Raw genomic sequence first — 16,648 nt, forward strand, 5'->3', positions numbered from 1 at the left:
TTGAATCCCTTGGGAAGGGCTCGCATGACCAATGACGTCCCGTGGGGGTTAGTAGGTCATGCGTTGCTTAGGGGCGGCAAATTAAGGAACTAACACGAATTTTACAACTTTTCAGAGTCAACGGTGCGCGGTCGATTTGTTACAAAGTGGCGAAATCTTATTAAACAAAATAATAGAGGCATTAAAAATCCCGCTAGCCTATTCTAGTATTCCTATTTTGTATTGTAATAACCAATAATGGTTTATTAAATAGGAAAAAAATCACGAAGGGGCCTCCAAACCTGTCAACGCCCCAGACCTCCACGTTCTTAAAGACGCCGCTATTTGAGAACCCAACCAATTTTCATACAATTTGAGACTAAAAATGAATGGTGGTGGCATTCTAAGTCTGTCTAAGGGCGGCACTTTGCCTAGGGACGTCACTGCCTGCATCCGATCTGTATGCTACGAGCAATTTTATTAATATATTATTTGGATGCTGAACAAACCGATTCAAAGGCGAACTTATATGGATGCGCGTGCGTCGGGAGCGAAACCGAAAATCGGCGCTTCGTGTCAACACGCCTCCGCGCCGCGCAGTCCGGTGTTCGCGCGCCCATCGTGCGTCTCGTGCCAGCCTCCGTGCTAAACGCGCCCGTCGATCGATCCAATAAATAATTCAATTGAGACAGCACCGCGACCGCCGGTCCACGACACCTACGAACACATTAAACGAACAAACAAAAATTACATAAACACAAAAAAATAACACAAACAAAACGCATTGAAAGCTTTCCGGTAATTTACATAATATCATCACGTTGCGATCGGATTCTGTGCCAGAAAAACAACTAAATTATTTAGTCGATTTGAATTACTTACTTGCCTACTTTTTATTTTAACCTAAGTAACTAACCTAGCCTAACTAGAGGCTATTGACACTAGCAGTAGTAACCTTCGAAAAACTGATGCACAAAAACTGTAAAAGTCAGCACAATAACAAACAATCGCCCTTATTTAGTTGTCTTTATAATTAATACAACATAAATAACGGTATTAATAATAATTACAGTCAGTTATATTAATTTAAAAAAAAGTCTTTAAATAACCATCTACTTTTCTACAATATGTTAGTTCGTTTTACTGTCAAAAACTAGTGTTTAAATAATATTTTCCAATGCCTTAATAAATTCTTTACTTAGGATTAATGTATTTTCATATTTTACTAATATATTAGCTATATCAACAGTAAGTAACTATATTATATGTCAGTTTTTCCCCTCGGTGAGTGTGCATAGTGACTGAAAATGCCGAAAGGCGTAAATCTTGCTGCAAAAACCGATTTTAATGGACAAGTACAAATTTAAATGAATTAGCATATTAAAATCGTGTTAATTAAATCCGCGGTTACTTATAATATCCATCGGTAACATCAATAAGTAATAACTAAAAATGTTTTTAATGATAATTTATCAGAATCTGTTTTTTTCGTATCGTATTTTTATATTAAATTTATTCGATTTGTAGTCTGGTATGACAGCTGATTTTTGTGAATTTTGAAATACTAGTTTATGGAGATAACTGACTTTGCAATTAGTGCCATCAAATACTGTATAATACTAGTATAAAACGAATACGTTATAATATTTTATAAATGCAAAAACATTGTATACTTACTTAGGCACGTTTATTAGTTTTATTGTTTGATTGTACTGAACGTGTTTTAGTAGATACATATTACTATAAATAAAATTATCATTTTCAAATCAGATATAATGTGTCTATGAACCGATCAGTGGCGCACTCAGGATTTAATATTGGGGGGGGGGGCAAGGATCGATTTTTGTTTTTTTTATTGAGGTTCCAAAATATTAATTGAAAATGGACAAAAAAAAAGTATTATTGCAGTTAACTTATATACAAACCTACTCAACACAACACAGCCTATTTTCTCGTTTATCGATATTTTGTCTATTGCACTCGGTGTACCTACACCATGGCCCCCACACCTTAAAATGGGCCCTCAGGCTAGGATATTTGGCGGGCCCTCTACCTACCGCTAAGATTAAAGGCAGTGTGAAACACTACATTAACGTTTTTCAAATTGTGTTTTAGCTCAAATTAAGGGTACTTATACAGTGAATTATTGGCAATTTTAATACATCTACTTTAATAATGGAGCTGTCGAGTATCGACACATAATAATCAGAAAATATATTGCACAATTATATAATTTAAAATGTTCATGGCCATGAAGTATAATAGCGCCAAATAGCGTATAATAGACTTTTTTTTACTATTAAAGCTAATTTAAGGTGTGTGTTTACCTCACTTATCTGGTCAACCCGATACGCCGGGACCCAGGCTAGAGCCCTCTCAGCCCTCCCCTGCCATAACCTACACCACTCCGGAATTCGGGTGGACACCGAGAATTTTTTGAGAGTTCCATTTGGGATTGGGTTTCTCAAAAAACCCGACATTAGTGTTTCGAAATTTTTGTGTTAGAAATTAAAATCTAAGAAAATTTTCTAAAAAGGGTGCTGGAGAATTACAAATCATTTTTTAGGTCGTGTTTTTATTTGTCTAAGCCCAAAATATAGTTTATTGCCTTTCGATTTCAATGTTTAAAATCATTCTGATAATTTTCTTGTTTGGGGGGGGGGGGGTGCCAGGGCCCCTTGCCTCCCCCCCTGGGTACGCCATTGGAACCGATAACTATGTTTCAGTATTAAATTTATCCAAAGTTATCCCAAACCGATCCCGAAATCTGTATAAAATAATAAAACCGTGATAGTATATTATTATTTACCTATTAACGTAAAGGTTTTTTTGGGTTACCGCAAAAATGCAATCATCTCTTGAATTAATACTACATTACGTATGCCGTATAGATAGTAATTATGATAAAACTTAATAACGAATACATTAACATTAATTCTCTGACGTAATCTTAGGTTATATTATGCACGATTTTATTGAGTAAATACACTTAAGTTGTATACACATTTAATACATTATTTATTATGCAATTTTCAACTATTCAAACACTTATTAAACTTTAACTTTAAAATTAAAAGTGATTTAAATAAAAAAAAATATACGTATGTAAGTAAACGAGAATTTAAACGAAATTATTACAGTAATATACGAATCGAATAATAAAACAAATGGTGATGTGAATTTCACATGGTTTTCGAGGTAAATTAAATTGTTGAAATATATTTAAAGCAGAGTGTATTTTTGGCGGCAAAAGTGTCATTTAATAATTTATTTACGCGCGCGCGTGCTGCCTTTCCGGCGCGAAACCGGACAGATTACAAAGTGATCGTTGCACTTTTGGACGCGAGCGAGGCCGCGTCGGGACGGACGCCATCGAACGATTCCGAAACGACACGAATAATAAAGTTTTGTTTAGTTCGTTTTCGTCCAAGTGATTCCACAGTAGAATTTGCCGCGGACGCGTCGCGGCGCCTGCAGCGTCCCCGGATATTAGTGTTTACGATACGTATCGTAAGTGATTATTTAATTCAGTGATAGTACAACAAAACTAGAGTGTTTCTTTCATAGGCCATTTACTAAAGTGTTGCTATTCGTCAATTTTTTACCGTAGTTACCCGGACTGTCGGTATTGTTTTCATTCTTCATTCCGTGTATCGCAGTAGCGAAGGGTGGAGGTAGGCTGTTATGATCCGACATAAATTGTGCACATTACACTAAGACAGTCATTCATATTTGTTGTTATTGAACTAAGACTACCATTTACAGACGATGTTGGTTAATTTTTAATAGTGCACATTTTTTCATTCATACTTATTTGTTTTCGTTTAATTACGAATACATATTACACAATATACTAGTGGTTATTTTTTTTAATTCATTAAGGCCTGCCTAAACCAAGTCATAGTAGTTGAAAAATATTATTATGTTTATAAAATAACCAAAACTATGTATGGTTTAATGGCACACTTTTAAATATTTTATAGATAGACGATTATTTTTTGACTATTATCTATTATGGCTTGGTTTTTGCAGTGTTTAATTGAATTTTTAAAAACTAACCAACACCATCTGTAAATTGTAGACTTAGTTCAATGAAAACAAATACGTAAGACTGACAAAGTTTATTGTGGACTATTTATGTCGGATCTTAACAGCCTACCTCCACCCTTCGCCAATAGTGTATCGTTAAATGTATATTATATAGGTATAAACATGGCTTGCTCATTAATTTCCGATTAAAATCAAATTCAAGTGATCAAAAGTGTTTTAAAACCATTTCAAGTGAAACCCTAATTATATCATGAAAGTTGTTTTCATTTAAAATTTTATTTTTATAATATTTTAGTGAAGTTTTGCACATATTTTTTAGTAGAATTTCTAATAGAAAACAAAATTCAATAAACCTACTTGCTACCAAAGTAAATAGTTCCTTGTTATAATATTTTCTGCTTTAAATATTTGAATAAAGTTAAAAAGGAGAATCAGGTCTTGCAAGCTGTACCATTTTCCAAAGTTAATCCGTGAAGTCGGGCTGGTGGAAGTAGCCGAAGACCCGGTGAGTAGTCGCAAAGCTGTTGCGCGACAGGAGACGGAAGGCTCGAAGGGCGGCGAAGGCAGACAGGGCCATGGGTAACCAATGGTGCGCTGGTCGGCCGCCCAAGCACCACAAGGGCGAGGCCATCGACGGAAACGGCCCTTACGCGCCAGACGATCCTGGAAAAACACTAAACAACAACATAGAACTCAAAGAAACTCCAATCGAAACCACACAATTAACTGCGGAAGAAAATATACCAGATGACAAAAATGACGAAGAAAATACAGATGTCGTAGATGGAATAGATAAAGAAGGTGCTGAGGCAGCGAATCCTCAAGTTGTAGTGATATTGAAGACGATATTGGAAGAACCGAAGAATGTGGCCGATCAGCCGGGAGGGAAATTGAATTACGCAGGAGTCGGTGGAAACTGGCAAGGAATGTCAGTAGGAGGAGATGTTCTACGGCACGCGCAGCCCCCTCTTAATATGAGGCATGAGGTAGGATTTTTTTAAACATTTTATTGTAATTAGTTCATGAGACAACAGTTAGCCCACCGAATTATTTTCATGAAGGTTCGTCGCAGTGGCGAAAGGTGGAGGTAGGCTGTTAAGATTCGACATAAATAGTGCACACTGAACTTTGTCAGTCATATTTATTTGTTTTTATTGAACTAAGAATACAATTTGAAGATGGAGCTGGTTAGTTTTTAAAATTTAATTGAACCCTGGATAATCCAAACCATCGTAGTTTAGGTATGCTATGGGCAATCCGATAAAAATAGTGTACACTACTTGTATTGTTTTTGTTGAATTAAGAATACATTGTAATATGGTGATGATTAGTTTTGTGTAATTCATTTAGCTCTACCTGTGCCAAACCATACCTATTCGATAAAAAATATTCTTATATCTATAAAATATCTAAAATAATGTATGGTTTAATGGGATAATTTATATATAAATAAATATTTTTTAGTATTATCTACTATGGCTTGGATAAGGCAGGGTGTAATTGAATTTTAAAAACTAACAAACACTCTCCACACTACCTTCACATTCTAGTCTTAGCTCAATGAAAACAAATAAAAGATTTTTTCTATTGGTTATAATATACTCTCTCAGAAAGTGTTTTTCAAAATTATATATGAAAACAAATACGTTTGTCTGACAAAGTTTAGTGTTCAATATTTATGTCGGGTCTAAACACCCTACCTCCACCCTTCGCCGCTGGTTCGTCGACGTCGATTACGGTAGCGCATGCAATCCCTGGATTGATATTATTTTGAGTATGGTTTAAGTTCCGATTTATAAATAAACGGTTTTCGACTTGATGGTTTGTTAACGAAGGTCAAGATGTATGTTTCGGTATTGACAGATTAACGAGTGTGCTGAGTGATTGAATCAATATTACTAAGGTGTCGATTAGTCGGAAATGTCTGTTATCTAAAAGTATTACATTATCGTAGATAATGATATATTCAGAATCAAGATAAATTGACATTAATACTCGAAATTCAAAGAAAAATACCACTCGTCCTTGCAGGGGCAAATCCATAAAAAATACAGGCGAGGTACCAATATCCCCTTTTTATCAAAATTCTGTACGCTATATGGTGGAAAATCGGTTAAATAGCTTATAAAGAAAGAATATTGTCTAAACTTCTTCTTCTTATTGTGCCATCCCCTAGCGGAGGTCGGCCACCATCAAAGCGATCTTATCTTTGTCGTCTGCTACCCGAAACAGTTCAGTGGAGCTGCACTCGTACCAATCACGGAAGTTCTTAAGCCTCGAAATGCGTCGCCGTCCTCTGCTACGCTTACTTTCCTTGAATGACAAGTTAGGGAATGCTGTACTTTTGTCCTCTCATAATGTAGCCGAGGTGCTGCAGTTTCCTGGTTTTGATATTACGTAGTACTTCTCGGTTCTTCCCCATTCGATTGAGAACTTTAACATTTGTCACCCGGTCTGTTGAGGATGCGTCTATACAGCCACATCTCGAAAGCTTCAAGTCTCCGTGACTGATCATTGTCTAAACAGATTTATTGTAACGTGTTCCCTATACTAAATATCCTGCACAACTAAACAAGTTCTATAGAATAGGACAAGGAAAAGATTTAGTGAAGGAGCAGTGGAGCAATGGGGTTTTAATCTGAGCCGGACTACCGACAATTTGTTGTGCTCCACTGCTCCGAATGTTTTTTTATATTATTAACTTTCGTCCTAAAACCCAATGAAAATATTATATTTGACACTTTGCAACATTTGAATTATTTAAAATACGGCAACACTGTGCCGAGTGATAAATAACCTCACTTTTTTGACAGAAGAAGCACATAATGAAAGACGATTTACTGTCGGTTCTGAAAGTCTGGTAAATAATGAGAATGACGAATAATATACCTTATTTCTTCATTTTTTTACATTTGTATAAATATAATACCTATTAAAACTGTTTACCCGGAGCGGAGCAGACCCTGGAGAGGAGCTGGAGCAAGTATTAGGTCCCGGATCGGAGCAACTCAAAAGAAGGGTCCGGTCCAACCGTCTGTAATTCTAATAATATGCCAAAGAATGAATAAGGTTTAATTGTCTTGTAAAATAATCGCTTAGGATAATTGCGCGAAAAATATATACCTAGGTATGCCTAAATGCGACCCCTATTTTATTTTACCACGTTTTTCTTACCTCGTATTCTTGTTTGTCCGGTGGTTGTTTATCCAGTACAAATCTTGCAATCGATTTTTAACTAACTTCCCGACTAGCTAGACATTTGAAACTTTTAGAATATATCAGAACACGATGCCAATGCATTCTTTTAATACTTTTAGCCATTTTTAAGTAGAATTGAATCCATTTTCAATTAATCCTGTTTTCTATGAAAAGTTATTTCGACACCATTATCGTTATCCCATTATCTGGGGTCCTAGCAACTAAATCATTAATAATATATACGTGCGTTACTATATCAATATGACATGTCAAGTACAAATTTTTTTGATCGTTTAAGCTAGTCAAGTCATTTGAAACTTTTAGAATATATCAGAACACGATGCCAATGCATTTTTTAATACTTTTAGCCATCTTTAAGTAGAATTGATTTCATTTTCAGTTAATTCTGTTTTGTATGAAAAGTTATTTCGGAAGAAATCCGTAAAAAGTAAAACTTTTATTGGTTGCTAAGTGGGTCCTAGCAACTAAATTATTAATATTAATATATACGTGCGTTACTATGGACATCAATATGACATTTCAGTATTATTTCTATCAAGTACCTACAATTTTTTGATCGTTTAAGCTAGTCAAGTCAAGTTTAAATGGTTCAACAGAATTTAAAAACGTTGTATATAAAAAGTTCTTTTTATCTTGTAATTATTTGTATTTCATTCGGCCCTCGTGAATATAAAGATTACTCCTCACTCCTCACCTCGATAACCTGGTACTTCAAAGGGACTGCGCGCACGTCCCGATTTCGTATGGTTAATATGAAAGACGCGTTTCTTTCGTAATTCGTCTACACAAGTCGAGAGTCCAGTCATAGAACCAACCAGTGGCAAAGGGTGGAGATAGGCTGTCAAGATCCGACATAAATAGTGAACACTAAACTTTGTCAGTCAAACGTATTTATGTTCATTGAACTAAGCCTACAATGTATAGATAGTGTTTATTGTTTTTTTTTATAAATTCAATTAAACCCAGCGTAATCCAAGCCATTGTAGATAATAGTCAAAAATATTCCTTTATCTATAAAATATGTAAACGTATGTCATTAAACCATACATAATTTTAGATATTTTATAGATAGAAAAATATTTTTATCTATTATGCTTTGGTTAGGCAGGGCTTAATTGATATTTTAAAACTAACCAGCACCATCTGCAAATTGTATTCTCAATTCCATGATATCTTATCAGCCTACCTCCACCCCTCACCACTGTAATATATTTATATACCTTTATATGAAAATTTAAAGGGCAAATTACCATGTCATGTTGATGGCGTTGTTTAATTTTAATTTCTAGGCTAATCTCACTGTTATAAATAATATATATTATATGGTTGTATCCAAAGGATAAAATATAAAATAGATAAGTTTGACTGACAAAGTTTGGTGTGAACTATTTATGTCGGATTAGTCGGATCTTAACAGCCTACCTCCACCGTTCGCCACTGATATAATATGTAGAAACCGTTGGCCGATCGCTGTTTTATATATTTTCTATATAGTTATCCTCTGCTAATCTAAGTTACGTCTACATATATTTATTATTGTGGAATTTTAACATCTCCATCTTTAAAATTATTCATATTGCATTAAGCGTACATGTTTCGCATGCATATTACCACTAAAATCATAATAGCGGTTTGTACTAATAAGAATGCATCTTCTATCTCACAGTAGGATAAGTGGAGGAATCAGGTTTCTAACATATTCTCTTCGACTTAAAATCTGTGCCGAATGTTTTATAATTCAATTATTTAAAGCAGGAATCTATGTGCAAATACTACGCCAAATAAAAATATACACAAGTTTTAAATAATGATGTGTCAAAAACAGCTAGGTAGTGTAACTGTAAAAATGTCGGCGGCGTTCGCCTAATAACGCGGTTTTTTCCACGCTATTAGCTCCCGTAGTATTTCATAGTAACACCATAACAGCCCAGTGATGGCAAATCTATGGCACGCGTGATGATTTTCCATGGCACTCGAATGTTTTATGTTGAAGAGGAAAAAAAATTAGTACTTTTTACAATATTTTACAAAAAGTTTCACAAATAAATATATTATTATATAATATTAAAAAATAATGACTACATAGCCATGAGATGCGCCAATGGCAACGATGAAATGCATGCATAAATAACAGATCGCATTGTAGGTATAAAGATACCCACCGAGAATAAATATTACGTTTAATTTAAGTCGCATAGATAGGGCTTTAGGTTTTATGCGCCACACATATAATATCGCACTGAACTCTGATTTTAATCGATTTACAATCTTTTTAGAATTCTTGAGACCACTGTAGCGAGAGAATGCTTCATTTGATCGGAGCAATTTTGGCGTCAATTTGTGCATAAATAAGTAATACAGTAACACTCAAGAATTCAATTATAATTTTTGAACGTTTTTTTAGTAAAATTCTAATAACTATTCTCTCCCTAAGAAAAACTTGTCGGCACGTCAGACAAATAATATTTGGGAAATTTTGGCACGCGTACGTAAAAAGGTTCGCAAACCCTGACACAGCCTATACGAGCAGGAATATACAATCAGAGTTGGAAATTGAACCGGAACCGAACCCTGAAACACGAACCCCGAAAACTGAAACCCAATAATTATTTTGGAACCGGAGCTTGAACCTTGAACCCATTTTTTTCAATTTTTGTACTCTTTTTCGATCGGCAAAAATATTGATATTTTATTTTCTCAAAATCTAGTGTTTTCCCTTACCAAATAGCTTGTTTTCCTACGCCGTCTGGATTTTTTTGTCATTTTCTCGTGAAAACAAAAACTTGTTAAGAAACCTTTTCGTGATAATTTATGTAAGTATAATTATATATGTTTTGTAAAGAACCTAAGCCGACCTCTGAAACCGGTGTTCCTGGGTATGTTGTATTATACTGAATGTGCTAACCAAGGCCTGAACAAAAACGATGCATGAGTGCGAGTGAGAAAGTATTCGGCACCATTACAATCTCTGCGACACGCGCTAGAGTAAGATAAAAGGTCTACTAGTTACAAGCCAGTTTCCAAAAGTATCGCCATCAAATCGGGGCGAAACGCTTCACATAGCGTCGATAACTTGCGAGCTCGTGTTGCTAAAATTGATATTTTTTGTGTTAAACATAAAGTCAGTGGTAAATATTTTTGGTTAATTAAGTAGAAAAGATGGTTCTGTGCGTTGTCTTAAAATGTGGTAGCCGTACTGATAAGCAAGAAGATGGTATTACGTTTCATAAGTAAGTTGATACATGTTCGTGATAATTTATTTGTATTTTATTATATATTTTAATATCAGTGACCTAGTGTTTCTTTAAAATAACTTAAATTATGGATATCTTTATCTAATGGTTGCATTTTGACCGCTTAAAAATACTATGTAACGTAAATAATAGAAAATTATATTTTAATTCTGAGCGTCTAGTGCGAGCACTTTGGGCGACCACTAGCGAAATGGTCTATGGTCTCGAACATTTGTAGACGAATGCGTTTGCTCGCTCACAAACCAAACCAAACGCAAGGCACGCGGCTTCATTTAGCAATGCAACGGGTGGCGTCTAGATGTATCTATAGTCTAAGGTGCTAACTGTTTTGCGTTTAGCAGTTATTTGTCCACCTTATCTCGTGATATATACCTAATAATATTATTATGACCGTGGTCGTCAATAAAGATTTCCTACCAGCCTTCTTATCAGTGCAGTTCGCAGTCGTGATTCTGGGAAATATGATAAAATATCATGAGATTTCATTAAGTGATATTATATGCCTATCATATCATATGTCTCACATAATTATTATAGACGATTTGTATTTTATTTTATCGTTATCTTTTTCCAACAGTTACGCTAATAATTGAGGTGCTGAGGACTAAACGGATTGAGTGACATATAGTTGAAAAAAATAATTAAAAGCAGGCAATTGAAGCTATTAGTTTAAAAGTTGGCTACATCCATGTTCCTTTATTTAAAGACCATCACAAAAATACGACCAAGTACATTTTAAAAGTTAGACTGCAAATAGAATATGTTATTTTTTGCAAACATAATACTATATTGACGATTTTACACCTATTGAATTTATTATTATTGGTTAATATCTAATGATCTATTATTGGGGTTTTGACGATGTATACGCCTACTGATTGTATAATAGTGATAAGTTGGAGTTTTTACACTTCAACTATTCATAATTATTTAAATTCTAATGGATTTAAGTTTTGTATTATTCCATTTAAGGAATACTTAGGAAGGATTTAAATGGAACAGTACAAAATTAAATTCCATTAGAATTTAAATCCAAATCCCATCAAGTACCTTCAGTCGATAGTATTAATATCATAATTATTTGTTTGTTATAATTGTATTGTGATTCTTTACTTAATAGGTTGGTGATAAAGTTTTTGCCTACTTTATTATATTAATTTATTATCTAAGTTAGAATTACTCGTAACTATATACGTTGTCAGTGTGTATTTACCATTGGTGAGTGCGCACAGTGCCTGAGGATGCCGAAATGCGAAACCCGGGTCGCAAAAACGACTCAAATAGAATAGTACAACACTTTAATCCATTAGAATTTAAACATACTAATGATAAGAAAAAGCGAATAGCGAAATGAAATGGCCAAAAAATCATTAAAAGTAATAGGTATAATAAACACCTTGGAGGAAGATATGAAAAATTGCGATTGATAAAATATAGGTATAAGCGATTTTGCAATAAACCTCTGGTTTAATACTATTTTACTAACAAACAAAACTCGATTTCATGGTTCATGCATATGTAGGTATACAATGGAAAAATGTTGACAGGCAACCGACTTAAAAAATCAATAGCAATAGTTTTATCATCATCAAAAATATGATTATGTTTATGTGTGAAATATGATTTAAATACTAAATTGTTTTCTATCAAAAGGTACCTGTCGGCAATAACATTATTCATAAATTCATAATATTGTAGTATAACCCGTTGAGCCATTATTCCCATAACAACCTGGCAGGGAACTCAGAAATAATGGGAACTGAAATACCTAACGGGTAAGGAAAAGCAAGCAATCGATCTCGAGTAAGGAAGAATACGGGATAAATTTAAACACGTCATAGGTCGAGTACTGACAACTGCTCTCGGTTTATGCATTGACGCTCATTTAATATTGGTGTATTACACACACTATTGCACGTCTATAATGCGTGGTTCATTTTCGTAGGGCACTCACACATCCAAAACCCTGCATCAAAATTTACTGTATTGGTATTATAGCCTATCGGAATTCTATTTAGTTGTAGCTTAGAAGTTTTTCTTATTTAAGTAGGTAAGTACTAAAACATTAATAAACATAAACATAAATATATTTTTCTTCTTGGAATAGTAACAATATACCATTTTTATGAATATTCAGTCAATATCACACTCAGTGACGTCCCGTGGGGGTAGGCAGATTGACCGTCGCTTGGGGGCGGCAGTTACTCGAAGCGCGGCAAATCGAGGAGAATTATTAGGTGTATATAAAAATAGATACTTATCTAAACTTAGTAATAACGGAAATATCTTTCCATTAAAAGATTGAGTCACTGGTTAGAAAGAAAATGTATTGATTAACATAAAAGGTTTAACAGACCTGAATTTTTTTGTCTGATTCGCGATGTCTAGTTTACTTCCGTTGTCCTTGGACACGTGCATATTTGCGAACTATATTTGAATTATAGGTACAGGTACTGACCAAATTAATTTATCCAAATATTTTTGACGCGAGTTTTGAAAGTTGTCAGGTGTATATTTAAATGTATCTAACACCGTGAACACGCAATATTGTCTATTGAAGTATGGCATTTAAATTAGATTCAGTGGTACCTATATATTTTGTTAGTAATGTTGTATCCATACAACACATTTATTAGATATTGCAGTCATGAAAGGATGATAAAAATACTGTATAAAAAATGGGGCGGCATTCTGACGCTGCTTAGGGGCGGTATTTTGCCTAGGGAAGTCACTGATCACACTGAACTGAGAGGTCGAATGAGTTCGCACGATTGACAACGGTTGAATGTAACACTCCACCGATGCCATCTGACCACTTCATCTACCCTTGGTGAATAGTAAATAATAACAAGATAAAAAGAACTTTTTATATACAACGTTTTTATATTTTCATAATCATCATATAAACTTGACTTGACTAGCTAACGCTAACGCTAAGCTAAGCTTAAACGATCAAAAAATTTTGTAAGTACTTGATATAAAATAATACTTACTAATATGAAATAATACTGAAATATCATTTTGACATTCATATTGATTTCCATAGTAACACACGTATATATTAATAATTTAGTTGCTAGGACCTCAGAGCCTTAGCAACCAATAATAGTGGATTGGATTACGGATTTCTTCCGAAATAACTTTTCATACAAAACAGAGTTAACTGAAAATGAATTAAATTCTACTTAAAGATGGCTAAAAGTATTTAAAAAATGCATTGGCATCGTGTTCTGATATATTCTAAAAGAAATGTCTAGCTATTCGGGAAGTTAGTTAAAAATCGATTGCAACATTTGTACCGGACAAACAACCACCGGACAAATAAGAATACGAGCTAAGGAAAACGTTGTAAAAATTAGATATTTTCGTAATTTTATCATGTAACTTCGTAATCGTTTGTAATTATATCGACATAAAAGTCTACTAAATCAGTACCAATAATGTTGTATATAAGTTCTACCAATATTGGACAAGTTGTTTTTGAGATAATATAAACTGACAAACAATACTTCACATTTTAATACAGATTTAATAGTATCTTAAAACTCACGATATTATTCTGTAATTCCACTCTTTATTTTGGTAAGACTGAATGTGACATAACAATGAAACTGGGTCAGCAAGTAACGCTGAATTGCATTTTTAATGTTGCGAGTTTTACATAATACAATATTTTTAAATTTTACTACCGCGACAAAGTTGGCAATAATGTCATAGCAAGCTTTATTAGACGTCATCCACACAAGCATTCTCCGCGATACCTACTTAACCGAAACTCAAAAACGCAACAAATCCACTCACATAGACAATAAGTACTAATCGATATAGCCTAAACCTCAAGAAACAGCTGAATGGTGTACAATACTCAAACTGACTACGTCATTTAATTTAAATGTTTTAAATTCTAATTAAATATTGTAGCGGCGTGACTTGAAAAGAGACCCATAGATGGCGTGGCCCATTGACTGGACGCCGCAAGCCCTATGTTGACGGATTAGGATTTAGCTCTGTGTCAATGTAATGTCTAATAACTCTATGTAATTGGTATAGGCTGTCAGCTTAGTCTGATTAGTTCTGACCCTTTTGATCATACAGGTCCTCTGTTTTTAAACTAAGCACCTTACACTATCGAGATTCATTTCTAGTGATAAGTGTGATTTCTAGTGGTCAAATGTGATACCTACCTGAACTGAACTAATCCTTTGGCAAGTTCATCTCTTTATTTGGTCGAGCGAGTCATCTTATCTTGTTAATCTGTTTTCGTGTATCGTTTGAAGTATTCTCTGTTATTGTTGATTAATCTCTGTGAACTCTGAATAAATACTAAAACCGGAAACTATATATAACATAAGTTTATCTATAACATAAGTTTTTTTTTTACTACATTTTTTTTTAGAATTATTAATAGCCATGTCCTTGCTTTTTCGTACAAGGTGGTTGTTAGTAATTTTGAACAATCACAAACACCCAGGCTTTGAGAAAAACACATAAATGTTTTTGTCATGACCGGGAATCGAACCCAGAACTCTCGGGTGGAAGGCCAGCGCCTTACCCACTGCACCACGAGAGCCGCCTTTTACTACATATTGCATTTAAATATATTTTCGCGATCCATGTTTTACTTATTGACACCTTAAGGAACATCCAAATACACTACTACTTACAATAAAGGAATATCGTTAGGGCCTGAAGATGCCGAAAGGCGAAACCCGGGTCGTTAAAAACAATACAAATAGAAGTGTACAACACTTAAATCAATTAGGTACCTTAGTCGATAGCTTCCATCGTCATTTTATTTTTTTTGTTAATACTTTGGGGATAACACGACATTTTTAAGAGTGCAGCCGGCACCTGTACCATCAGGTGACTCATTTTTTTATACAGCGGTATAATTTTTCTTTCGATATGTTTATTTCTTCGAAAGTCACTGTAAAACTTTTTTCCCTTCATTATCAAGCAGTAGGCGACTTAACTTGCCGAATAAAAATATGTAATTCAGTGTCAAAAATATACCGATGTAGGTACAGTGTTTCAACAATTATTATTATTGGATAATTGTTAACTTTCAGTACAAAAACAATGTGTCTTTTCTTATTACGGCTATTATTTCCATTTCGTGCCTATGCGTACTGAACTATATTCGAAAGCGACACGCACGTCCAGTCGCTACTAATTTGTTGCACTTAGCCAAAACGGTGAAACGACGGTTACTAATTGAACTATATTTGAAATCAACAATTCCAATTTTATTGCAAGCGCGAATGGATGTCTATCAAGGAAAAATAACAATTTAATGTTATCGACGATTTGCAGTCGCGATAAGTTTGTTCATATGTGCGAGGCCGTTTATATTCATCTACCTACGAGCTATTATAAATTCTTTCTATCCACGATAAAAAAAAATAATGCATTTTGAATATACAATTTATATAATTTAATCTAAATGAATATTTAGATACCTGATTATATAAATAATAGTTTATTCCTCGTGTATTTTTCCGTCGATATATTACTACAAATTGTAGTGTGTAAATCAGTGATTCCTAACCAGTGGGTCTATCTATTATTCTATACTTATCGACCGGTAAAGTGATAAAGTGATAAATATTATCAAACTTAGGGTAGGTTTGTATCAAAGTATTAGCACTATTTTATAACAATTACACACCTCTCTTGCTGCTGTTAAAATATAGCACGTATTGCAACAATTACAACCAACGTATTGTAATTGTTTCAATAAGTGCTAATAATTTGACATAAACCTACCCTAAGTTTGATAATATTTATCACTTTATCACTTTAGCGGTCGATAAGTATAGAATAGACCCACAGGTCAACGAAAATTTTCAAAACCACGCAAAGAAAATCTTCAAAATTTCACACCATCATTTTAGCCATCGTGCCAGCCATAGACCTGCCTACCCACACGCGCACAATATGTCTTCATTACCAGTAGAATTATTAATAAATATTAAAACTAGTAGTTATGACAATATTAATAATTATTGCTTACACTTAGGATTCTCGAATTATCATATAACATATTATTGCCACGTTGTTATCAGTTACTGTAACACCTTTTTATATTACTGAAACGAATTCAAGCAATTTCAAGTAAGTTTTATCAATCTTTTGAGATTTCTCGC

General features: G+C 34.1%; 1 protein-coding gene across 9 annotated transcripts in view; it reads left to right on the forward strand.

The window, feature by feature from the left end:
- Positions 1-562: 562 nt before the first annotated feature.
- Sarm (sterile alpha and armadillo motif) overlaps positions 563-16,648 on the forward strand; it is a 343,946-nt gene continuing 327,860 nt past the window's right edge. For 2 of the 9 annotated variants that reach the window (XM_085958226.1, XM_085958234.1), the window contains exons 1-3: positions 563-777; positions 2,934-3,489; positions 4,325-5,015. In XM_085958226.1, coding sequence (XP_085814352.1) covers positions 4,605-5,015 — 411 coding nt within the window. In that variant the 5' untranslated portion in view covers positions 563-777; positions 2,934-3,489; positions 4,325-4,604. Of the gene's footprint in view, positions 778-2,933; positions 3,605-4,324; positions 5,016-16,648 lie in introns of those variants that run through there. The other 7 variants (XM_085958231.1, XM_085958230.1, XM_085958227.1 and 4 more) reach the window with 7 other exon arrangements.

This window comes from Rhyacophila brunnea, unplaced genomic scaffold, assembly GCF_057557595.1.
Source record: "Rhyacophila brunnea isolate RB1 unplaced genomic scaffold, BYU_Rbru_1.0 scaffold_7, whole genome shotgun sequence".
In the NCBI taxonomy this organism is placed as follows: domain Eukaryota; kingdom Metazoa; phylum Arthropoda; class Insecta; order Trichoptera; family Rhyacophilidae; genus Rhyacophila; species Rhyacophila brunnea.